Below are 24,914 nucleotides of genomic sequence, written 5' to 3'. Positions count from 1 at the left end.
CAGCACCCCTCCCCCCTACCTTTTATCTCAGCCCACTTGGCACACCAGCCTCATTCCTGAAGAAGGGCTTATGTCCGAAACGTCGATTCTCCTGCTCCTCGGATGCTGCCTGGCCTGCTGTGTTTTTCCAGCACCACATTTTTCCATCCCAATTCCTATACTTGATCAACAACAGGACTTTTTCTTTGGGAGATGGTGATGAGCTCTTTCAAGCGACCCAACGGATTTTTCATTGGCTAAATGCAGCGATTTAAATGCGACCAGGGATAGAGCATGAAATGATGTGCTAACAAGCACGGTGGCATTTGAAATGTTTGCTGTCAGCTCAACAGATTCCTTTCCAGAAATCTGGCAGTTAGTTGCCTGGAGACAAAGCTACCTACTGTTGTTAGTGAGATAATTTTTGCTTAGTTCCTTGCTTCAGCTATGGAACATGCCCAGCAATTGCTTGATAGTTGCAGAGTACCCCAAGGAGTGGTATGTACCTCGCAGTGCAGGCTGGCATCGAGCGAACAGTGCTAATCACAGACATGGGGCTATGTACCTTCTGAACATCACTGCATCTTCTCAGTGTTGGCCCATATGATCCAAACACTTCCATTTTGGATGTTTTCAGTATTTAGGATTGGCAAGTGAGGGATAATCGTATTCAGCCAGGTGAAATAAAACTTGGACCTTTTTTTATTGTGGTGTCAGCTGATGTTTTCCTGATCCAAGCATCTGTATTGTTGAATGACTCAAAGTCTAATCCTCCCAAAGGATGGTGTGTTAAAACAACACTGCCAGGAGAAAGCCCAGTGCTGTCAAAATTAAATCAAACAATATCTTCCTTGATTTATGTTGTGCAGGTACTCGAGTACTAAGTTGCCATAAAGCATCGGTTCCAAACTCTTTGAACAACAGCCACTCTGTCTTATGTGCTGCATTTAAGGTAATAAACAATCCGAAGGTATTTGCCAATCTTCAACTGGATCACTGCGAGTCATCCAGAGTTCGTTAGCTTTCTTTGATTTTGTGGAATTGAGTTGAAAAGCTGAACGAGTGACATTGATTTATAAGCAAAATGGCTCAACCTCATGCAAATGTTTTTGGTATTGGATATCGTTGTATTTGCATAGTGAGGATGTGTTTGATTCACATGCAGTTAGAAAAATTAGAATGTCCTCGGTGATTTTTGTGTGTGATTAGGATAATAACTAGGTACTGCTGTTTTCCTCCAGTTCTCCTCAACTTTGCAACAAAGGAAATTTAAGGGGAGTCAGAGGGAGGGGAATCTGCTTTTGAAATTGCTGACCTACAAAAAAATCTCTCGTTTTGCTGATTGCTCAGGCACTCTTGAGGCATTACACTTACAAACTGGTTGGTGACCTTGTTCTCAAGTATCTCCACAGCTTTGTTCCCTGTTGGCCTTATTTCTGTAATGTCCTCAGTCTTACAATTCCCTGAAATATCTCTGCTCCTCTTATTCTGACCATTTGTACATCCTTGATTTTAATTGCTATACTTTGGTGTGCATTCAGCTGCCATGGCTCTTAACTCTGGAATTTCCTTGGAAAACCTTTCTGCCTCTTTTTCCGTCTTTAAGGCACTCCTTAAAATGTACGCCTTCAAGCAAGCTTTTAGTTATCAGACAGTACCTGGTTCAGTGTTGAGAGTGTGTTGCTGGGAAAGCACAGCAGGTCAGGCAGCATCCGAGGAGCAGGAGAATTGACGTATCGGGCGTAAGTCCTTCATCAGGAATGAGGAATGAATCAGGAATCAGCCCCCGGCCCACAAGCCTCATTCCTGATGAAGGGATTATGCCCGAAACATTGATTCTCCTGCTCCTTGGATGTAGCCTGACCTGCTTTGCAAACCCAGCAACACGCTCTCGACTCTGATCTCCAGCATCTGCAGTCCTTACTTTCTCCTAACATGTGGTTCATTGTTACGTTCTACTATATAATGTGCCTTGGAGAGATTTATTAAATTAAAGGTGTTTTTTAGAGTCATACATCATGGAAACAGACCCTTTCGTCCAACTTGCCTGTGCCAACTAGGCATTCAAATCTGATCTAGTCCCCATTTGGCCCATATCCCTCTAAACCCTTCCTATTCACATATCCAGCTCCCTTTTAAGTAACTGTACCTGCCTGTACCACTTCCTCTGGCAGCACATTCCATACATGTGCTATTCTCCACTAGAAAAATTACTCCTCAGATACTTTTTAAACCTTTCCCCTCTCACCTCTCATTTTGGACTCCCCCACACCAGAGAAAAGACCTTGGCTATTCACCTTATCCATGCCTTTCATGATTTTATGAACCTCTGTAAGGTCACCCCTCAGCCTCTGACGCTGTAGAGAAAAAAAGCCACAGCGAATTCAGCCTCACGTTATAAGTCAAACCCTCCAGTCCCGGCAACATCCTTGTAAACCTTTTCTGAACACTCTCCTATATAATGATATCCTTCCTATAGTAGGGTGACCAGAACTGTACACAATATAAATATAAATTGTTGTTATCAATCCATGACTCACTTTTCTCACCTCATTGGCATATAATGGAAAAATGCTCTGGTGCTGGGGTGGTGTAATTTTCATTTACGATAGCATGTTCTTTAATCTAGCATTTGGTTCAAAGAGATTATCTCTTATCTTATGAGTATAACAGAATTAAATTTATTTAAATCTTTAGCGTTAATGTAGTAAGGCTTTACTACAAATTGGATTAATCTGATTTCCATATGCTGTTACTGACTTGGTACCTGCCATCTTGTGTCTGCTTTGTGTAATCTTAAAACAACATAAGAGAATCGCAAACTTCATATTGCCAAAAACCTGAAATAAAAAGCTGAAGCAATTGGAAATATGTAGCAGGCAGCGTCTGCAGAGAGAGAAAGATGGGTAATGTTTCAGGTCCTGCAATCTATTGTCAAACTTGCTGAGTGCATCCACTTTTTTCAGTTTTTATTATTCATGAGTGTGTGATGCAGTGATATGGGACAGAGGGGTAACAGTTCAAGTTTCTCATGAGGCAGGCATGTAGGAAGCAGGGCAACATTCTAATGCTCCCCAAGTCTTTGAGCAGGAAGTTTCAGGTCTGGATCGCTCCAACCATGGAAGTGGGCTTAATTAGAAAGAGTCACTTTCATATGACTGTAGTGGAGATCAGAAATAGTGCGATATCACTGGTGCCAGTTAGGGGATGCTTTTAACCATTTCATGTGCAGGGCACAAGTTTGTCCATAATACTGGAAAAAGGGCAACAATTCAAATGTTAGCTCAACTTGTAAGCCTCAGCATAATTCCATTTAAAAATTAACTGGAGATGTAAAGCAAAGTATAAAAGCTGCTTGCATTACACTGCAGATTAATACCGAGAATTCGGGTGTAATGCCTTCACCAGAACTAAGTGCTTTTTACCGAAATCAATGGGAGTGATAACCAGCAATTACTCCAGTGATAGAACGTTAATGGCTTGAACCAACCACAACTGAGGAAAGTAGGAAATGTGTCTGATGATATAGATTCATCTCGGGGATGCAGCGTGAATGTACAGATAGTTCTGAAGTTGTGGGACCCACCCAAGTTAAGGGGAATTAACACGGGGGAGTTGGAGAAACAAAGCGAAAAGCAAACTGAAGACAGTATATTATGTGACTCCTTCACGGTGTAAAGACAGACTGATGCCCATGGTGATGATTGCCCTGGATTTGGACCCTTTGCTATGATAATCTATAACCTTCCTTGCCCTGCTACAAGTACTTCTTATGAACATGAAGATGTAGCTAAAGTCTGAAATTTCAAAAACTTGTCTGGCTTCAGACTAGAGGGCTCTATGGTGTTCATTGTGAAGATGAGAAGTTCTTCCTGAAGCTGGTCTTGAGTTGTTTGAACAAGAGAAGCAAAAGATTAAGTCTGAGAGACATTTCCAGCACAGGAAGAGGCCACTCAGTAAATCAAGTCTGTGCTGGCTGGCTGTGGAGAACCCAGCCTATCAAACTCTCCAGCCTGAACACCATTTCCTTCAAGTCTTCACCTAGTTTCCTTTTCGTCATTGATTGTTTTGCATCCTCCAGGCTCATGGGAGGTCAGTCCCTGTGTATTACTACTCATTGTCCAAAATCTTCAATTCATGTGCTCCAAGGTCCTTGTACAATCAAAGCCTTGTCCACTTCTAGCTAATATCCATTCTGTCTCATTTACTCCACGGAAAGCAATCTAGCCTTGTCAATAATGTCCCCCACTTCCCTGGTGTTTGAATAAAGTCTTCCCTACATCCTCACAAAGACCTTCACATCTTTGTCGAAGTGTGGTGACCAGATCTGAACAATATAATCTGGTTGGTGCCTAACCAGAGCCTGATACAAGGTTCCGCACAAATTCCCTACATTATTATCAGAAGGAGTAAAACCTCTGTAAAGAAGGTGTCACTCCAGTGAATCCTTGATTCCCTAACTGGTCAAGAATCTATCTATCTGAGGCTTAAGTATACGCAAGAACTCTGCCCCCACAGCTCTCTGTGACAAGGAATTCCGAAAACACTCAACTCCTCTGAGAAAAAAAAATCCTCCTTATCTCCGTCTTAAATTGGCACTTCTTTATTGTGAGACTATATCCTCTGATTCTAGACTTTCCCATTAGTGAAAATATGCTCAAGTATTTACAGATTTTTGCCTCAACTGTTTCACCTTCCGGTTGCAGTTCATTTGATAGCACTCTGGCCTCTTAAGTTAAATGTTTATGGGCTTAGTCCAGAGATATAATCCAGGCCTGGGCCTCCCAGTGTAGTACTGAAGAAATGCCACAGTGTTAGAGGATGCTCTTTGACATGGAGAATTAAACTGAGGACCTGTCTCTGACCTTAGACCAAGTTAAAATATCTCACGGCACTCTTATCGAAACAGAGCGTGGAAGTTCTTCCTTATCTCAATCAGCATCACTAACACAGATGATCGGGTCGTCATCATATTGCTGTTTGTGGGACCTTGCTAGGTGCAAATTGGCTAATGTGCTGGCTATTTTCCAGTAGTGATTACACTTGAAAAGATTTTATTGGTGGTGAATTGCTTTGGAATGCTGTAGAAAATACAAATCATTCATTGTGTGAGCACTGTGGAGCATCTTCAACTCAAAAATGAAAGAGCATTGATAACCATTTCCCCATCTCCCCCAACCCTTCTCTTCTCCCAGCAGGTCATTGTAAGAATGCAGTTCTTTGGCCGTTTGGTAGACACACTGAATACTGTGACCAACCTCTTTGCCAACCCTTACCGGGTACGAGAGGTGCCACTGTCCGAATATGTGTCACACAGCAGAATTATGGACGACGGACGGGTGGTGTTGTATCGGACAGCACAGTCTTGGGACTGCTTGCTTATCAACCCCAAAACACCTCAGAATGCTTTCAGGTGAGAATCTTTTGGTGACGTTTCATGATGGAGAATTTCTAGGATTGTGCAGTTCCCAGGGTTACAGGGTTTATGTGCAGTTCTCCTTCATGGTGAGTTCCTGATTGAATGTTATCCTGAGTTGCTCTCACTTTAGAACCAGAAAAAGAGATTCCAAAGGTGTAGGGAGTAAGGATGGATTGTGACAAGGGATGAGGTTTTTTTTTTTGCACGTGCATTCAGCTGCATGGGATCTCTGTTAAATCCACTGTGTGTGAAGGGGAAGTCCAGTCACATTTCGGGCCTAGAGGAGTTCATTTTAGTACAGAGTTTGGCAAAATTTATAGGATATAGACTTTAAATGGAGACCATTCGGAACAGTTGTGCATGTAGAGATAAGGAGGGAACTTGCATCCACCATGCATAGTGTTTTTTTTGATCTTCAGATGTTCTGAATACTTTACAAGAATGAGGGGGCATAGCCTCAAAATAAGGGGGAGCAGATTTAGGACTGAATTGAGGAGGAACTTCTTCACACAAAGCGTTGTGAATCTGTGGAAATCCCTGCCCGTGGAAGCAATTGAGACTACCCCGTTGAATATTTTTAAGACAAAGATAGATTTTTGAACAGTAAAGGAATTAAGGATTATGGTAGTGGGCAGGTAAGTGGAGCTGAATGCATGATAAGATCAGCCATGATCTTTTTGAATGGTGGAGCAGACTTGCATGGCCAGGTGGCCTGCTCCTCCTACTATTTCTTACTTTCTAATGTTCTGTTTATAGCCAGTTGAGTATTTTTTAAAGTGTGGCCGTTGATGTGATGCAAAGAAACTTCCCTACTCTTCTTCGAATAGGGTCATGGGATTGTTTATTGCCCAAGGAGGTAGAAGGGCTTTCACTTTAACATGTTGCTTCAAAAAGTGTCACCTCCAACAGTGCTCCCTCTGTACTGCACTAGAGTGCCAACCTAACGTGGATGCTCACATATAGAGAGTGGGTCTTGAATTCATAAAGTGAAATTGCCAGCCAGTGCGTGAATAGTCACGGGGAAACCTGTTAGTTTTCCCTGCATTTTGTGAGCTGCAAAAGTGAAGATATCTGAAAAATGAAATTCGCAGGTAGCTAGCTTGAACAGTATAGCACAGGAACACTCTCTTTGGCCCACCAAGCCTGCATGAATTCCTAGTCGTTATTTAGACTTATTGTCCATATGTAGTTTCTATCCCTCTGTTCACCTCCCCTTCACATGTCTATCAAGATACACCTTAAACGTTGCTAATGTGCCTGCTTCCAACACCTCCACTGGCAGGTTGTTCCAGGCTCCCACCATCCTCTGTGTGAAAGATTTTCCCCGCACTTCTCCCCTAAACTTTCCCAGGTAAAGACTCTTCATCTTGCTCATTCTTGTGTAAGGTGTGCATCTGAAATACCAACCAGTAGGTTCTGCCTGACCTGCGAATGTTTCTCAGCAAACTTGGTTTTTGTTTAGATCGATAAAGATAACTCACATGATCTTTAAAATGTGACTGGCTTTTTGATCCATCTTATCTAATCGTCTCAGAAAACAAATAAATAAAAATGAACTTCAATTGAAAGGTTTAATGTGCAACTTTCAATAATTTTTAAATTGCTCATAGGATGAGCATTTGGCAATGTCTGTACAGATTACCTAACACTAATGAATATCTTCATTAAGCCTAATTTTGAATAACTGAAGGGAAAGAGAAATATAGTTTAATTGCACTTTGAAGAATGTTTTATTGAAATAGAGCTACATTAAGTATAAATAAATATGCATTGATCTTGAAATTCATTTCACTAGTAGAAGCTTAATGATGATTAATGTCCTCATTAAAATAATGGACTAAATAGTTTAACATAAACATATTAACAATTTCATTCCAGCCTTTTATATTAATTTAGGAGCTGAGTCTCACTCAAAATTCGGTCGACCTTCAGTTGAATTAACTGAGTACCCCTAATATAGGTAGACATTTTATGATATTATAGCTTCCGCACTGTATCTGCAGAGAGCACCACCTATTGGTGGTCAGTGCACTTAGCAGCAGGGAGTTCAGTTGTGTTATCTTCCAAGTATCTATGGATTTAATAAGATAATATATTTATTAATCTTGGCGATGAATGGTTGCACAAACTGTAGCATGAAAATTATACGTGAACATTAGTGAATTTAAAAAAGAAGTACAATACCAGGAAATAATTGCTATACTAACACTTGAAAAGTCTGTAGAAGAATGACATTTTTCTTAACATAGATGAAAGCAGGCATGTTTTTCTCCGCAGTGCATGACTCACCAACAAAATTGAATTTTCAGAAACCACATTTTCAAAAGTCGCTTTGTTCTTACTGCTTTGCTGGTGAATCATTAATTATGAAGAAAAACAGGCTTTCCCCTTTTTCGCTGCTAAAAGAGGAACCCTGCATCTCTGTGGTAATGAAAGACTTCCTGTCTCTCTCTTCATGTTCTCTTCCTTGTACTAGATTAAACTGTTTCTGGAACACTAACTGACACTGGTTTCTGTATCAAGTTCAAAATAATTTTTGTTTTGTTTAAGAATGTCCATTGGAAATAATTGACATATTGATGAGTAAATCTTTCTCATGTCAATGTTCAGCAATAAGTGTTGGTATCGGAAAATGAAACACTCAATATATCTAACTACCAGAGTCAGTCTGAATTGCTCCCAGGTTCATTGTGGCTGACTACTCAGTGTTGTACTTTATTATAGATTAATAGTGGGCTGTTTTATAATACCTAGACATGTCACGCATCCCTCCCAACCATTGATTTTGACACTATTGTCTATGTTATAAAATCAGATTAATATGGCCCAGCAGCCCATGATTATCCTTGAGCTTAAAAATCTACATTTGCATTCCTCTGCAATGCTAAGAGAGTACTGCATTATTGGACAGCCAACGTTTGATGAGGTATTAAACCCATATACTGTCTACTATCAAACACACCACAGCATTATTACAGAGAAAAGCAGGAGCCTTCATCCTTGTGTCTTGCCCACATTTATCTATCAATCTACATCACTGAAAAGTAGATAATTGGGTCATGTTTGTTCGTGGGAGCTTGTTGTGCAAATATTCACTGCCCTGATTTTGACTTTACAGCAATGACTGTATTTCATTGGTTATTAGGCACTTTGCGACATTATGAAAAACACTAAAATTTGAAGTTTTTATTTTCCTTTTCACAATTTGATGGTGTAACATTTCCAATCCAATCCCTCACTATTTTACATATATATGAATTAGAAACTAATCGGTCCCTTGAAGCCTTAAAAATATCCAACAACTCTGCTTCGGTGCCTGTTTGAAGGAGAATGCTCCAACAACTGATGATCTCTGTAAGAAAAGAAACTCCTCTTATTTTGGTCTTATATTTTGCTGTTTTCGGTAAGTCAGTGATTCCCAACCCTTTTTTAATGCTCAATAACTAAGATAACCCCCAAATCTGACCCTCCCTCCCTGTAAAGTAATGCTACATGAACCTGGCATCCTTGTCTTGATCTCTCCCATCCCTACTGGAACTGGGCCTGGCGTGGCCTGATCCATATCCAGTCCCTGACCTACCCCTCCTCACCCACCTGGCACACTATTCCCAAACCTATATGCCTGGCACAATACTGCCTCACTACCTAATGTACTTTTCTTTAGTCACTGTCAAAGTGCCTATGGGATATTAACTGCTGAACTACAGCTGCAAATATGGTGAGAATGGGACACATCTTGGCCTGCTCCATTATTCCTGTACCTAGTGGATAGCTTCCCAGTTTCAATTAGATTGGAAACAGACCGTTTGGCCCAACAAGTCCACACTGACCCTCTGAAGAGTAACCCACCCAGCCCCATTCCCCTACATTTACCCCTGACTAACGCACCTAACACTATGGGCAATTTAGCATGGCCAATTCACCTGACCAGAATATCTTTGGAGGGTGGGAGGAGACTGGAGCACCTGGAGGAAACCCACGCAGATACAGGGAGAACGTGGCAACTCCACACAGACAGTCACCCAAGGTGGGATTTGTACCTGGGTCCCTGGCGCTGTGAGGCAGTAGTGCTAACCACTGAGCCACTGTGCCGCCCTTCCAATGGGTCCATTACGGAAAGGCCAGACTTGGAACCTGACCTAGAAAGAGCACCAACACAAATGGGAAATCTTAAAGAGGATTACCATTGGTCAAATCTGTTCTGATTGTAATCGGATTATCTGGACCATTGAAAACTGTTGTGGAGCAAAGTTTGCAATGACCAAAATAGCATGATTCATGTCGACCTGACCTGCCCTGACTCGGTCCCAATTTGTAGTCTAATCAGGATTTAATGGACCTCAATCAGAGGAATCACAAGCTTTTGGAGCACAAACATTTCTGTCCTATTAATGCCTAAATTTCTGCTTCACTAGTAACCCTGACTGTACATTTGGAAGCTCGTGACATTGTTGTTTCATTGCTTTTGGAAATTCAAAGCTGAACATAAAAATCTGTTAACATCAGCAACTTGGATTGCAAATTATTGGGTGCATAGATTTTTTCTTTTCGTGCAAACTCTGAGGCCCAACAGTGCACTCCTGTACAATCTACAAAAATTAAATCTAGACATCCCTGCCTCAGGGATCACTCAATTGTTTAAAGATCCTTCAGGTGTTTATAGTTCCCTGTGTAAAATATGCTTCTTCAGAAGCTCGTGAGGAGGACTCTGAAAAACTTTGCACAGTGACGGGAGTTTGAAACCACTTGGTGGGCCTCACTTCTGAAGGGCAAAGTGTCCTTCAGTGTAGCCTCTTCTGACATGTAGTTCATGTAGGTTCCGTGCAGTCATCAGAAATCAGGCTTTTGTCTTAGCTGTTGAAGTTGGCTTCAAGCCCAGTTTCCAGTGGTGCAAGGGCAATGTTTGTTTTTGATTGTTTTTAAAATTGTATTTTGTATTGTTGGCCAGTGTTACATTTAGAAAGTTGAAGGTGTAGGGACTGAAGTGAGCCACTTGATACTTGTAAGCCTGTTTTGCTTACAGTTAGATCATTGTTGATGTGTATCTCAGCCCCATCCACCTGTCATTGTTCCACATCGCCTGACAGTTTTGCCAGATTGATCTCAGGTTTGCAAGTTTCAATTGACCCAGCGCCCACAGTCTTCTGAGGGAAAGTGTTACAGCTTTCCACTATCCTTTATATGCAAAAAGTGCTTGATTTGACTCCAAAATGGGCTCGCTTCAGTTTTAAACTGAAGCTGTTTTTATTTTGTTTTCTGCCACCAGAGGAAATAATTACTCTTATTCTGCCTTATTGAATTATTTTATCATTTTCAACACCTGGATTAAATCACGCATCACTAAACTCTAGGAAACATAAATTTGACCTTGTTACTCTGGTGAATATATGCTTTCGAGTTTAGTGTACCTTACCTGGAGTGGGGTTAGGGCTTGGGAGATAAGGGAGCATATGATTGAAAAAAAATCACTCATGGGACATGAACATTGCTGGCTGCTGCAGCATTTATTGCCAATCCCTGATTGCCTTTCAGAAGGTGGGACGGCACTGCCTTCTTGAACAACTGCAGTCCATTTAGTGCAGGTATGTCCATCATGCCATTAGGAAGGCAGTTCCAGGGGTTTGACCCAGTGAACTCACTTCCTAATTAGCCACCTTTGTGCTAATCACTTGGGCCCTCATCGTCAGTGAGGAGCCAAACTTATGTAGCACTGTCTGTGTTTCACTGGCTGTGATGTGTTCAGAATCTAGGGCAATTGGGGAAGGGTAGTAAATGCTGGCCAGCTAACATGGCCACTTCCCATGAATGAATTTTAATAAATCAAGCAAGTGAAGAGCATATCTCAGTAAGGAAATCACCAGTTATTCCAAACCTCCAAAATACTGGCAAATTCTTAAAATCCATTGCAGATGCTACTAAAATGCAAATCTTGGTAAGATAAGCAACTTTGCACATCAAAATCTCCAATTCTAGCAAACTTGCTGGGGCTGTTTTCCCTGGAGCATTGGAGGCTGAAGGGTGACCTTATAGAAGTTCACAAAATTATGAGGGACATGGATAGGGTAAATAGGCAAAGTCTTTTCCCTGGGGTAGGGGAGTCCAGAACGAGAGGGCAGAGGTTTAGGGTGAGAGGGGAAAGATATGAGACCTAAGGGGCAACTTTTTCACGCACGGGGTGGTACGTGTATGGAATGAGCTGCCAGAGGAAGTGGTGGAGGCTGGTACAATTACAACATTTAAGAGGCATTTAGATGGGTATATGGATAGGAGGGTTTGGAGGGATATGGGCCGGGTGCTGGCAGGTGGGACTAGATTGGGTTGGGATATCTGGTCGGCATGGACGGGTTGGACTGAAGGGTCTGTTTCCATGCAATACATCTCTATGACTCTGTTATTAAAGTGCATATCTTGATGAGATAAGTGGGTTGGAACAGCAAAGCCACCACTTCCAACAAGTCTCTCCATCATGTGATGGGCCCCTACACCAGCTCAACATCCAGTTGTCCTTGGCAATTGGTCTTCACAGCTAGCAAGCATTCTGGGCAGTGTTGTCTGCCCTTGACTGTACTTCAGTTTGTGCAGGTTCACTAAAGGACAGCAAGAACTGACGAAGTTCAGAATACTTATAAGGCCCCCAAAACTAGGGCTCCAGATCTGTCAATCATTGGGTCACCAGGAGCTGCTCTTCCAGTCATAGAGTCATGGAGTTGAACAGCACAGAATCAGACCCTTCGGTCCAACTCGTCCATGCTGACCAGATATCCCAACCTAATCTTGTCCCATTTGCCAGCACTTGGCCCATATCCTTCTCAACCCTTCCTATTCATATATCCATCCAGATGCCTTTTAAATGTTGTAATTGTACCAGCCTCCACTATTTCCTCTGGTAATTCATTCCATACATACACCACCCTCTGCATGAAATGCTTGCCCCTTAGATCTCTTTTATATCATTCCCCTCTCACCCAAACCCATGCCGTCTGGCTCTGGACACCCCACCCCCAGGAGAAAGACATTTTCTGTTTACCCTATTCATGCTCCTCATGATTTTATAAACCTCTATGAGGTCACCCCTCAGCCTTTGATGCTGCAGGGAAAACAGCCACAGCCTATTCAGCCTCTCCCTATAGCTCAAATCCTCCAACCCTGGCAACATCATGGCTATTTCTTTCCAGTGGTCTTTGCTGGTAGATTCAGTAGTCAGCTGATCAGTAGTAGACGAAAGTGAGGACTTTGGATGCTGGAGATTAGAGCAGAGAGTATGGTGCTGGAAAAGCACAGCAGGTCAAGCATCAGGAAGGGCTTTTTGCCGGAACATTGACTCTCCTGCTCCTCAGATGCTGCCTGACCTGTGCTTTTCTAGCACCATATTCTCGGAGCTTATCAGTAGTAACCATGTAAGCAAATCAGGCTTTGATTGGAGGAACATCAAGCAGTTTGGAAAGGATGTGCTGGTAGTGAGGGAGTCCCAGGGGAGCTGGAGCTGTCTTCTGTGTTGAACCTTGAACTGGGAGTCTCTTGTTTGAAGCTGGGGCTGGGAAAAGCCCAACCTTTGGTCAGGCCACGGTTTGAGTGTGAGTTTGGGTGAGGGTAGACTTCTGCAATGACAAGAGTGTCCCTTGGTTTTTGGTGGATCTGGGTTATCTGTTTGCAGGTGGCAGATTGGAGTCTGGGGGTGTGATGCTGGATGTGGGAGAGTGGGGAAAGCTCCAAGTGTGTCAGAGAGAAAGTGTGAACGAGCCTGTGGGGGAGAGAGGCAGGCTGCAAGGTGAATTGGGATGGGGAGGGAGGCTGCAAAGACTAGAGTCAGGTTTAAACCTATCAACAAAAAAATCATTTGCTTAACTGGAAGCCAAGTAATCTTGAAATTACTGAGGCAATGTGTGTAGAATTTCTAGTTTAATGTTTCCTATGGTCATCGATACTCTGGGCAAAACGCAGTGGATGTTATTGTAATGAACATGGTAACATTTGTTAAATTTAAATGTGAGATCCCATAAAAAGAGTTGTAACCTCGTTGTTCCAAGCCATTGTGTATTGAAGTTGGGACATCGTGTTGAGGTTGTACAGAATGTTGGTCAGGCCACTTTTAGGGTACTGTGTACAGTACTGGTCACTCTGCCATAGGAAGGATATGGTTAATTTGGAGAGCGTTCAGAAAGATTTACAGGATGTTTCGGGCACTGGAGGGTTAGAGTCATAAGGAGAGGCTGTAAAGACTGGGGCATTCTTCACTGCAGCGTAGGTGGTTATCAGATCATGAGGGGCATGGGTCAAGTTAATAGCAAAGGTCTTTTCCAAAGGATTGAGGTGTTCAAAACAAAGGGGCATATTTTTAAGGTGAGAGGAGAAAGATTTAAAAGGGATCTGAGGGGCAACATATTCCATACAGAGGGTGGTTCATGTGTGGAATGAACTGCCAGAGGAAGATGGGAAATGCAGGTACAGTTACAACATTTAAAAGTCATTTGGATAGGTACATGTTTAGGAAAGGTTTCGAGGGATATGGGCCAAACACTGGCAAATAGGACTAGTTCAGTTTGGGAAACCTGGTTGGCATGGACGAGTTGGATCGAAGAGTCTGTTTCCATGCTGCATGACTCTGACTTGATCACTGTTTGCTTAACGTCTTCCAACTTTGTGCATATATTTTGGAAATACATTTGCTGATTTGACCAGTCTGTGGAAGAGTTTGTTTATGGTGATGTCTTTTTATGTTAATAACTATATTAGTTATTTTGAAAATAACTTCTACTAACTTATGACTTGTCTTGGAAATTAATGCTCACCTTGTGCTTTATGTTTAACGAAGGAGCAATTTTTGAAGATATCACTGAATTCTTCTAATTTTGCAGCAGGTTATTTTACTGCGTGAATGCATCAATTAATAAAAGAGTTAGTGAGAATGAAAAAGGAGTTCTTAAAAACCAGAACATAACCTCTGAAAAAGATCATTTTACATCATGTTTGCAGTGTCTATTGTATTTTGCACTTTTAATATTTGCTTCATTCCAGGTATTTGTGAGTGTAGTTAGTTTCAATTTATAATGAATGGCTTTGTCAACATTATTTACTGTGCCAAGATCAGCTCCAATTCCACGCACTCTCAATTTTTCCGAGTAATTTATTAGGACTGTTGATGTAAGTAAAGCAGCATCAGTTGAGGTGCAAGGCAGAGCCAGTGGATTCTTGGGTTGGCAGCCACAAAGTCTTTTTGGCTACAATCATCTTCTTCCTTTGAGTGAATTTGTTCTGTGGCATAAATAAGATCATTTAACCAGCAGGGGATGCATTGTTGAATACATTGGGCTCCTTTTAAAAGCAACTTTGTGCGACCAGTGCACTGTAATGAGCATTTGGAAATTGCAGCCCAAATGTCTGAGTCAGAAGATGATTTTGGAAATGAAGAGATTCATCCCTCAAAATCACTACCAGTCCAAATATGGAGCAAAGATGAAAAAAAGGAGCAAGTAATATCATTAGAAATGGTTCAGTTTTTGTGTCTCGTGTCTCTACAGGTTGTTCCAGGTGAGCTCTGAAGTGGAGGCAAGAACAATGTTTGTACAGTTTGCAACGAAGATGAGACCATTCTATGAGATCTCGCCAGACTCACTGAAAGTTGACACTGTGCAGCAGCTGACTGACTGTTTGCGAAGCCATCCAAACTGGCCCTTGGCTCACGTAGCCGTAGAGATGAACATGAAGGACAGCTTTCGCCACAATCACATTATGCGGTATGGATTTATGTAGAACATGCAGAGGAAGGTGCATGCACTGTAAATGTCTGCCTCGTGTTTCCTATATACACAGTTGTGGAGTGGGTTAATGCTGTATTTGCATTGCATTGTCCTAGTTCCAAATGAATTCATGGCCTAGAACCACCTGCTTGAAATTCAGCATTTTAAAATTCATTTATTGAATGTGGACTTTGCTGGCTAGTCCAGCACTTAGTGCCTATTTGTAATTTCTCTTGAGGAGATGATATTGAGCCTACATTATGAACCGTTGTGGTAAATTTGGTATGGGTAGATCCGTAATGCTGTGAGGTAGTGAGCTTAAAAGGGTAGTTAGAAATGGCAAATTGAAAATGACAAAGTGGTGAGATAGGGGTGTACTTTCGAAGCTGAGGGGTTTTTAATCTTAAGTCTATCAGATTGTGCGTGTGAATGCTTGAGGCTAACTTTATTTGGAAAATGTTTTCCCCAGCACTGAAAATCAAGAGGAAAACTGTTCCATGAGGGAAAGCATACATTCCACATTGGTCTCTCCGTCATTAGGCTGGAGATAAAAAGGCTGCTGTAGAATTAAATCGAAAAGTATTCTTAAAGGGTGGGTGGGAGAAGGACCAAAAGGATAGAGTTTCAGGAATGGATAAAAAGGAAGGGAGAGAGTATTAACAAGGTCTGGCTTCAGGACACTGGTATTTAGTGTCTCATTTGGTATTTATAATAATCCTAATCTGGGTGATTTGAAGATTAACTACTCTTTAAAAATCACACAACACCAGGTTATAATCCAACAGGTCTATTTGGAAGCACGAGCTTTCGGAGCCTCATTCTCCACAACCACCTGATGAAGGAGCAGCGCTCCGAAAGCTAGTGCTTCCAAACATCCCTGTTGGACTGTAACCTGGTGTTGTGTGAGTTTTAACTTTGTACACCCCAGTCCAACACCGGCGTCTCCAAATCATAACTACTCTTTAGATAGTCAGAGATGGAAAAAGGGGAGAAGAGTAGGCTGAGAGACAGAGTTACCCTTGGTGTTGCTTAGTTCCCAAAGTCTTGGTTGATACTATTTAAAACCTATTTTCTTGGCCATGATAGAGAATACAGCTTGCCGACCTAAAGGACAAACTGAATCATTATCTTTATATTTGACAGCGTGGAGAGAAGATTGGAGGATTTGGAAATTGTATTTTACACCTTCCTGAAGGCCTTTTGGTTTCATGTTCCTGACAAGGCCAGCAGTTAATGGCCTTCCCTAATTGTCCTTGAGAAGGTATAAGTAAGCTGCCTTCTGTACTGTTGTAGTCCATAAGGTGTAGGTAGACCTGTAGTTCTTTCGGAAGAGAGCTTCATGGTTTTGACCCAGCGACAGTGAAGGAAGACATATGTGGTTCTAAGTCAAGATGGTGTGTGGCTTAAAAGTGAACTCGAGGGTGATGATGTTCTCATGAATCTGCTACCCCTGTTTTTCCAAGTGGTAGAAATCATGAGGGTGGGTGATACTATTGAAAATGCATTGATGAGTTGTAGCAGTACATTGTATAAATGGTAAACACTGATGCACTGTTTACTGGTGGTAGAGGAAGTGAATGCTTATAGTGGTGAATCAGGTGCTGATCAAGTGAGCTGCTTTGGATGTTGCTGATAGGCACTTGTATTGTGCCTTGTAATAATGGACAGATCAAGGGCAGTCAGGAGATGAGTTACTTGTACTAGAATTTCTATCCTCCAACTTGATTTTTCAGTCAATGTTTATATGGCCAGTTCACTTTCTGGTTAATGGTAATCTGCAAGATGCAGATGATTGAGCATTAGCAAAGACTTGGAGGTGCTGGTGTTGAACTGGAGTGGCCAAAGTTAAAACTCAGACAACACCAGGTTAGAGTCCAACAGGTTTATTTGGAAGCACTAACTTTTGGAGCGCTGCTCCTTCATTAAGTGGATGTGAAGGTTAAGGTCATGGTCACAGAATTTACAACCAAAGAGCCCAGTGTCATGGAGACGTGATACAGTAAATAATCTTAAAGTAAAACTTTAATTTTTATAATGGGGTATGTTGGTTTCTGTTCTTTAATAAGTAAATCCCAGAACTTCTTTTAAATTGCATTCTCATGATAGCTCAGGTTTTAAACAATAGGTGTGAAGTCTGTCTGTGTCCCAACGCTATGTCAGAGTGACAAACCCTCTGTATAGCTCTACAGAGTTTTAAATGGATTCATGCAGCAAAATAAAATGTAATTCTGCAAAAACAAATTCATCCCATAAGCTTATGTGTATGTGCATGGAGGTGCGACAGATTGAGGGTGTGTGTGAGTGTGTGCATGTGGATGTGAGTGCACGTTATTGAGTGTGCGTGTATATGTTTGTGTGTGTGAATGGGATAGGGTATTTGTGGGAGGGTGCATGTGGTGGTGTGAGTGCGGGGGCAAGGAGTGTGTGTGCGCGTGTGTGTGTGCTCGCGTGCGTGCATGTGCATATGAGAGAGAGCTTGTGTATGAGGGAGGATCTGTGTGGGCTTGTGTTGTTCTTCTTGGATTTATATGTCAAAGATCAGAAACCAGCATATCCCATTTATAAAAGATGTAAGTTTTAATCTAAGATTGTTAACAGTATCACATCTCCATGACACTGGACTCGTTTGGCTATAAATTCTGTGAGCATGATCTTAACCTCCACAACCACCCGATGAAGGAGCAGTGCTCTAATAGCTAGTGCTTCCAAATAAATCTGTTGGACTATAACCTGCTGTTGCGTGATTTTTAACATTTAGCAAAGGTAATGGTTGGTTTCTCTCTTGTTGCTGATAGTGATTGCCTGGTCTTTGTGTGTCCATATTTGTTCAATGCTATGAATTCAAATAAACTGTTTGCTGAACTGAAATGTAGTCAAGAATTCCCAGTTTGTACAAACATGTGAATGATTTTTATTTTACACATACAGATTGTATTAATTGTCAGTAGAAACCTTTAATCTGAAACTCATAACAGTTGTTGAATCAGCTCTCTGACTTTCCCCATGAGCAAATTAATGGGATACCTAAGCAGGGATAACAAACCCCACCTGTGACTGAAACAAAACCTGAATATGTTGGTAAGAGCAGACCAGGCAACATTTGTGGCAAGAGAAACAGAACAAGTACTTCATAAGGCCAACATTTCGTTAGTCCTAATAGAAACCTGGAGTAGTTGCTGTGGGGAATGGGGACTGGGACAGCAAGGTAGATTATAAAAGACTAAAATTGGATCAGTTATGACAACTAAGCAGATGCATGGCTGCTCTGGAAGAGAGGGAAGATATATCTTGAACAGAACAGAGAACCTGAGGGAGCTAGCACTTAGTCATAGGACAATACAGCGCAGTACAGGTCCTTTGGCCCTTGATGTTGCGCCGACATGGGAAACTAATCTAACTGACACTATTCCATTCTTGTCCATATGCCTATCCAATGACCATTTACATGCCCTCAAAGTTGGCGAGTTTATTACTGTTGCCAGCAGTGCGTTTCACGCCCCTACTACTCTCTGAGTAAAGAAACTACCTCTGACATTTTATCTATCACCCCTCAGTCTAAAGCTATGTCTGCTCTTGCTAGCCATTGCCATCTGAGGAAAAAGGTTCTCACTGTCCAACCTAGCTTATCCTCTGATTATCTTATATGTCTCAACTTAGTCACCTCTCAACCTTCTTCTCTCTAAGGAAAACAACCTCAAGTCCCTCAGCCTTTCCTCGTAGAACCTTCCCTCCATACCAGGCAACATCCTGGTAAATCTTCTCTGAACCCTTTCCAAAGCTTCCACATCTTTCCTATAATGCAGTGACCAGAACTGTACGCAATACTCTAAGTGTGGCCGCAGCAGAGTTTTGTACAGCTGCAGCATGACCTCATGGCTCAGAAACTCAATCGCTCTGCTAATATAAGCTAACACACCGTATGCCTTCTTAACAACCCTATCAACCTGGGTGGAAACTTTCAGGGATCTATGTACATGGACACCGAGACCTCTCTGCTCATCTACACCACCAAGAATCTTACCATTAGCCCAGTACTCTGCATTCCTGTTACTCCTTCCAAAGTGAATCACCTCACACTTTCCCGCATTAATCTCCATTTGCCACCTCTCAGCCCAGTTCTGCAGCTTATCTATTTCCCGGTGTAACCTACAACATCCCTGAGCACTATCCACAGCTCTACCGAACTTAGTATCATCCGCAAATTTACTAACCGATCCTTCTATGCCCTCATCCAGGTCATTTAGGAAAATGAAAAACAGCAGTGGACCCAAAACAGATTTCTGCGGTATACCAGTAGTAACTAAACTCCAGGATGAACATTTCCCATCAGCCACCACCCTCTGTCTTTGAGCTAGCCAATGTCTGATCCAATACGCTAAATCACCCTCAATCTCATGCCTCTGTATTTTCTGCAATGGACTACCGTGTGGAACCTTATCAAACGCCTTACTGAAATCCATATACACCATATCAACCGCGTTACCCTCATCTACCTGTTTGGTCACCTTCTCAAAGAACTCAAGAAGGTTTGTGTGGCATGGCCTACCCTTCTCAAAACCGTGTTGACTATCCCTAATCAACCTATTCCTTTCTAGATGATTATAAATCCTATCCCTTTCCAACTTTACCCACAACCGAAGTAAGACTCTCACAGGTCTATAATTTCCAGGGTTGTCCCTACTCCCCTTCTTGAATAAGGGAACAATATTTGCTATCCTCCAGTCTTCTGGCACTATTCCTGTAGACAATGACGACATAAAGATCAAAGCCAAAGGCTTGGCAATCTCCTCCCAGGTTTCCCAGAGAATCTTAGGATAAATCCCATCTGGCCCACGGGACTTATCTATTTTTACACTTTACAGAATTGCTTACACCTCCTCCTTTGTCAACTTCAATCCCATCTAGTCTAGTAGCCTGTATCTCAGTATTCTCCTTGACCACGTTTTTTTTTTCTAGTGTGAGTACTGACGAAAAGTATTCATTTAGCACTTCCCCTATCTCCTCTGACTCCATGCACAACGACCCAAATCTTACTCTAGTCATTCTTTTATTCCTGATATACCTATAGAAAGCCTTAGGGTTTTCCTTTATCCGAACTGCCAACAACTTCTCAAGTTCCCTCCTGGCTCTTCTTAGTTCTCTCTTTAGGTCGTTCCTGGCTAACTTGTAACTCTCAAGCATCCTAACTGAGGCATCACATCTCATCCTAACATAAGCCTTCTTTTTCCTCTTGACAAGAGATTTAACTTCCTTAGTAAACCACGGCTCTTGCGCTCTGCAACTTTCTCCCTGCCTGCCTGGTACATACAGAAGAAAGGTTTGTCCTTCAGACATAAAAAGTTGTAAATTAGTCAGAAATAAAAGTAGAAAAGTAAATTGGCTTCCACTTTGTTATTGTGTGATGCTGACGTTTGTGGCATCATCAGCAAGATTGTCTAGTCCTGATCGCACAGAGTTGGCTTGGCCATTATGTTCAATGCAGTGTTACTGATGCTCGATTTTTGTTATGTCTAATTGCATTACTTATGGGACTGATATGTCGTTCTCTGTACAGCTGCATAAACGATACGGAGAGCGAAGAGGGGATCACCCCTCTACACCTTGCTTGCAAGAAGGATGACATTGACTGTGTTCGTGAGCTGGTGGAAGAATGTGGAGTCAGGTTAGACATTGCAGACAAGAATGGGGAAACTGTCTTCCACTACGCAGCTCGTCAGTCTAATTGCCAGATGATCGAGGTAATGGCCAAATTCTATAATCACTACCACACTTTCCTATGCCTTTCATTTCTTCATTGTACTTTGAAACATTCTGTTTAACAAAATAAAGTCAGTTTATTTTCCGGCCCAGACAGAAGCTGCTCAATTCATTGTTACTTACAAAGAAAATTTACAGCCCAGGAACAGGCCCTTCGGCCCTCCAAGCCTGAGCCGATCCAAATGTATTGTCTAAACCTGTTGGTCAATTCCTAAGCACCTGTATCCCTCTGCTCCCCACCTACTCATGCTTCTGTCCAGACGCATCTTAAATGAATCTGTCGTGCCTGCCTCTACCACCTCTGCTGGCAGTGGGTTCCAAACACCCACCACCCTCTGTGTGAAGTACTTGCTGCGTGTATCCCCCTTAAGCTTTCCACCCCTCACCTTGAAAGCGTGACCTCTTGTTATTGAATCCTTCACCCTGGGAAAAAGCTTGTCTCTATCCACCCTGTCTATACCCTTCATGATTTTGTAAACCTCAATCAGGTCCCCCCCTCAATCTCCTTTTTTCTAATGAAATAAACCTAACCTACTCAACCTCTCTTCATAACTAGCACCTTCCATACCAGGCAGCTTTTTGAAAGAAGTTTTCAATTAGCTTCCTCCGCTCTGCTCTTTCCTTACATTACTGATTTTTAAATATATTTTCAGATATATGACTTTGAAATTATGGTATAACTAGTTGTTGAAAGTGGCCATTAATTCTGCTGCCTGCTCCTTTTAAGGAATTCTAGCTCATAACAATGTGTGCATTTTAAAAAAAAGTCGCATCTCACCAATTACCATAAAAATCTGTTTTCATGGTTGCTAGCACTCCTGATGAAAACAATTTCTGATTATTCTTACTATCAAGACACTTTATAATTTCGAACTCCTCTTTTAGAACATGCTTCACTCTCTGTTCTACGGAGAATAATCTCAGCTTCTCTAAGACTATTCATCCAAACTGAAATTCCTCATCCCTGTTACATTCCGATAAATGTGCCTCCCCTCTGGAAGACTGAGGAAAAACAACTTTTATTTGCACTTCAATCTAGTATGAAATATATCATTTTACTCTGAGAATGGATCCAGGGATGTTTCTCACATTATTTGTGGAGGTGTCACTCTGTGGAGAGTGGAAATAGTTAAAGTGATGTTTGGTCCATTTGATTCTTGATGGGGAATTTGGCAGCCCCTATAAAAAGCTTTTAAATGGAACTTATCTGCAATTTGTAAACAAATGTGGTAGCTGGCATCAGTGGGAATCAAGTGCTGAAGAACCTGTTATTTCCTGTCGTGATAATTTTGAGTTGCTCATGGAAAAATCAATGAGATTGCAATTGCCACAAAATATGCCTAATTACATAGTGTATTCAGGCTGAGTTTGTCAACGAGATTACAGTTACCACAAAACACATGGTGTTTTCTAGCAGAGATAGATTTCTGATGTCGAACCTAGCTGGCAAGTGCTAACTCTTGTCACTGAGAAATGCCTATTATGTATTATTAAATAGCTCACAGTATTTATAGCCTTACCAGTGATGGTTAGTCTTCTATAAAAGAAGGGAGAGGATAATCACACGATTAATGGAGATCGGCAATCCCTTATTCAGCCATGTTGTGTTGATTTGATTTTAAAGCAAATTTTGAAATTGTAACTTTTATAAATACTGCCCAGTGGGGATTGGATATATTTCAGTTTTGCTGGATTATTTTGATTGTTCTGTGAAGCCTGCAACCAAGTAGCGATGAAAAGGATTTTTTTGATAGAATTTGTAATTGCAGATGCAGCATGGAAGGTGCAGTGTTAGACAGCTGGAGGTGATTGCGAGTGACCTGACCCACTGTTTGGCAGACACTTTGTGGTGCTTAGTTTGACTGAGTTAGATTTAACAATGGCTGCACTATTACATTCTTACACATGGCGAATCTGACTGTAGATTTATTTAAATAAAAACTAATTTAAAAAGAGCAAAATAAAACCCATATACTGCTGCTGGAAATCTGAAATAAAATAGGAAGTGCTGGAGAATTTCAGCAGGTCTGGCAGAATCAGGAGAGAGAAACAGAATTAACACATGGAGTGAATGTAACTTCTTCCAAGTAGGGGTCACATTCAATGCAACGTTCATGCTATCTCACTTCCCAGACATTGCCAAATCTACTGAGTATCTCCAGCACTTTGGTGCTTTGAGAGTGACAAATCTGACTTCTGTGGTTTACTCTTAGGTTAAGAAGAGCGCAGGTAGGAACATATTCCCTTTTTAGTTAGCTGACTTCAGCTGGTAAGCAGCAGTTGTGTTCACTTGGTAAAGAAGGCCAGGATTCTGTTCCTGACCAAGTCAACTCCTGTTGTAAAGTGCATACACAAGGAAATGGCTGTGCTCCCAGTCACTTTAGGCTGGGGTTGGAAGTATAGTACAATGTGTACCAGAGAAGGAGAGAGAGAGAGAATAATTGCAAGAGATTGTTGGATAAAATTAGCTTGTATCAATCAACCATTTTATCTGTGGGAATTTAGTTCATAGATTGTGAATGGTGGTCTGTGTGTGTGTGTGTGAGCATGTGAATTTATTAACACTTGTTTTTGTGCTTCTAAAGGTGAAGAGTGACATTTCTGAGAAATGGAACATAGATATGTCTGTCTGCAGCTGATGATGACGTCTTATACTCTCAGGTCAGATACAATACAGTTTAGATAGAGTGAAGAGCTTTCACCACTTTTCCAGCTACGCACCTGGCTCCTCTCACTTTATACTCCCTGAACTTCACAGCCAGTACCGCTATTGCTGTGCTCTTCTCGTGAGTTTGCTCAGTAAAGCTTTTAGTGGAGCTGTACATTTTACCCTGCATCTAGTATATTGTCCACCAGTGCAGCACTATTTGTCACCAGTGCACTGTGCAAAACCAGCACTCTATCCAGGTTTATCTTAAGCAGAGTATTTGCTAAGCTTTTTTGCAAAGTCAGATTTTCTATATTATGCATTTTGAGATGAAAATGTCCAGGTTACTGAAAAGCAGCATGTATTAGCAACATACATTATAACCACCATTCCCTCTTGTTTTCTTACTGGTTGTGTGGATCTCAGAAGTCAAAGCCACTATTTACGTGCCGACACTGATTGCTGTGTGTGGAACCTTGGAGAAGCTGCGTGTGTGCACAGTCTATGGGGTAAATTGACTAACTGTTTGAGATTAAACATACTTTGCAAGGGTGCACTTTTGTCCCAATAATTTCTGCGAAGTATATTGTAAGAAATATTTAGACAACGGGTTTATAAATAGTAAGAAACAAGATCATCTTGATAAAAACATTTTTTAAGTTGTGCTGCGTTTGGGTGTGAAAAAAGATGCTTGAATGTGGTGTGGCTATTTTGAGCAATTTGAGCTAATGTACTTAACCTCTGGTCTAGGTTCAACAGTTTTCAAGTCCTGTCTGTTCAGTTCCTTTAAATCTTTTCAAAAGCCTAAAACCTTTAAAGGTATGTTGATAAATTAGCTTCATTATGTAGGAAGGGAGAATACTTGGAAGGGAACTGGAAAGTCTGTAATTATGCTAGTCCCACCTGGACTATGAAAGAAAGAGGTGAAAAGTTTACCTGCTGACTGGCCTACTTCCTTTCCAAGTTTTCTTCCATATAAAAAGTGTGTCATTGACAGAGGCCTGGTGGCAAGTTGGTTACTTGCCTCTGGCAAATGGTGGCAAGGAAAATTTCAAAGTTTTTGGGTTTTGCCGAAATGAGAGATAAGTTGCTGAAGGTGTTTATCTTGTACTCATCGAGGCTAATGCAAGACTTCCAAATTTCAAAGTATCACCATAATGTATACTACAGGAGGAAAGGGTGCAGAGAGGTTGGCAAGTCAGTTTATCAACTTGTGTTTGCCATGATGAGTGCTGGTGAAAAGCTTTGGCAGCATATCCCACTTGGCATAAATATTTAACATCTGTACCACCATGCGACTGTTTCAGGTCTTTACAAAGTGCACATTAGTGTATTCATGCTGTGGTGCACCTCCTCCTATGTGGATATCCCTGAA

General features: G+C 41.6%; 1 protein-coding gene across 7 annotated transcripts in view; it reads left to right on the top strand.

The window, feature by feature from the left end:
- pla2g6 (phospholipase A2, group VI (cytosolic, calcium-independent)) overlaps positions 1–24,914 on the top strand; it is an 82,637-nt gene that overhangs the window by 5,478 nt on the left and 52,245 nt on the right. For 3 of the 7 annotated variants that reach the window (XM_043679777.1, XM_043679771.1, XM_043679775.1), the window contains exons 2-4: positions 5,175–5,392; positions 14,917–15,132; positions 20,690–20,873. In XM_043679777.1, coding sequence (XP_043535712.1) covers positions 5,190–5,392; positions 14,917–15,132; positions 20,690–20,873 — 603 coding nt within the window. In that variant the 5' untranslated portion in view covers positions 5,175–5,189. Of the gene's footprint in view, positions 1–848; positions 932–5,174; positions 5,393–14,916; positions 15,133–20,689; positions 20,874–24,914 lie in introns of those variants that run through there. The other 4 variants (XM_043679773.1, XM_043679776.1, XM_043679774.1 and 1 more) reach the window with 3 other exon arrangements.

This window comes from Chiloscyllium plagiosum, chromosome 39 (assembly GCF_004010195.1).
Source record: "Chiloscyllium plagiosum isolate BGI_BamShark_2017 chromosome 39, ASM401019v2, whole genome shotgun sequence".
In the NCBI taxonomy this organism is placed as follows: Eukaryota; Metazoa; Chordata; class Chondrichthyes; order Orectolobiformes; family Hemiscylliidae; genus Chiloscyllium; species Chiloscyllium plagiosum.
This window is presented reverse-complemented; position numbering and strand designations above follow the sequence as displayed.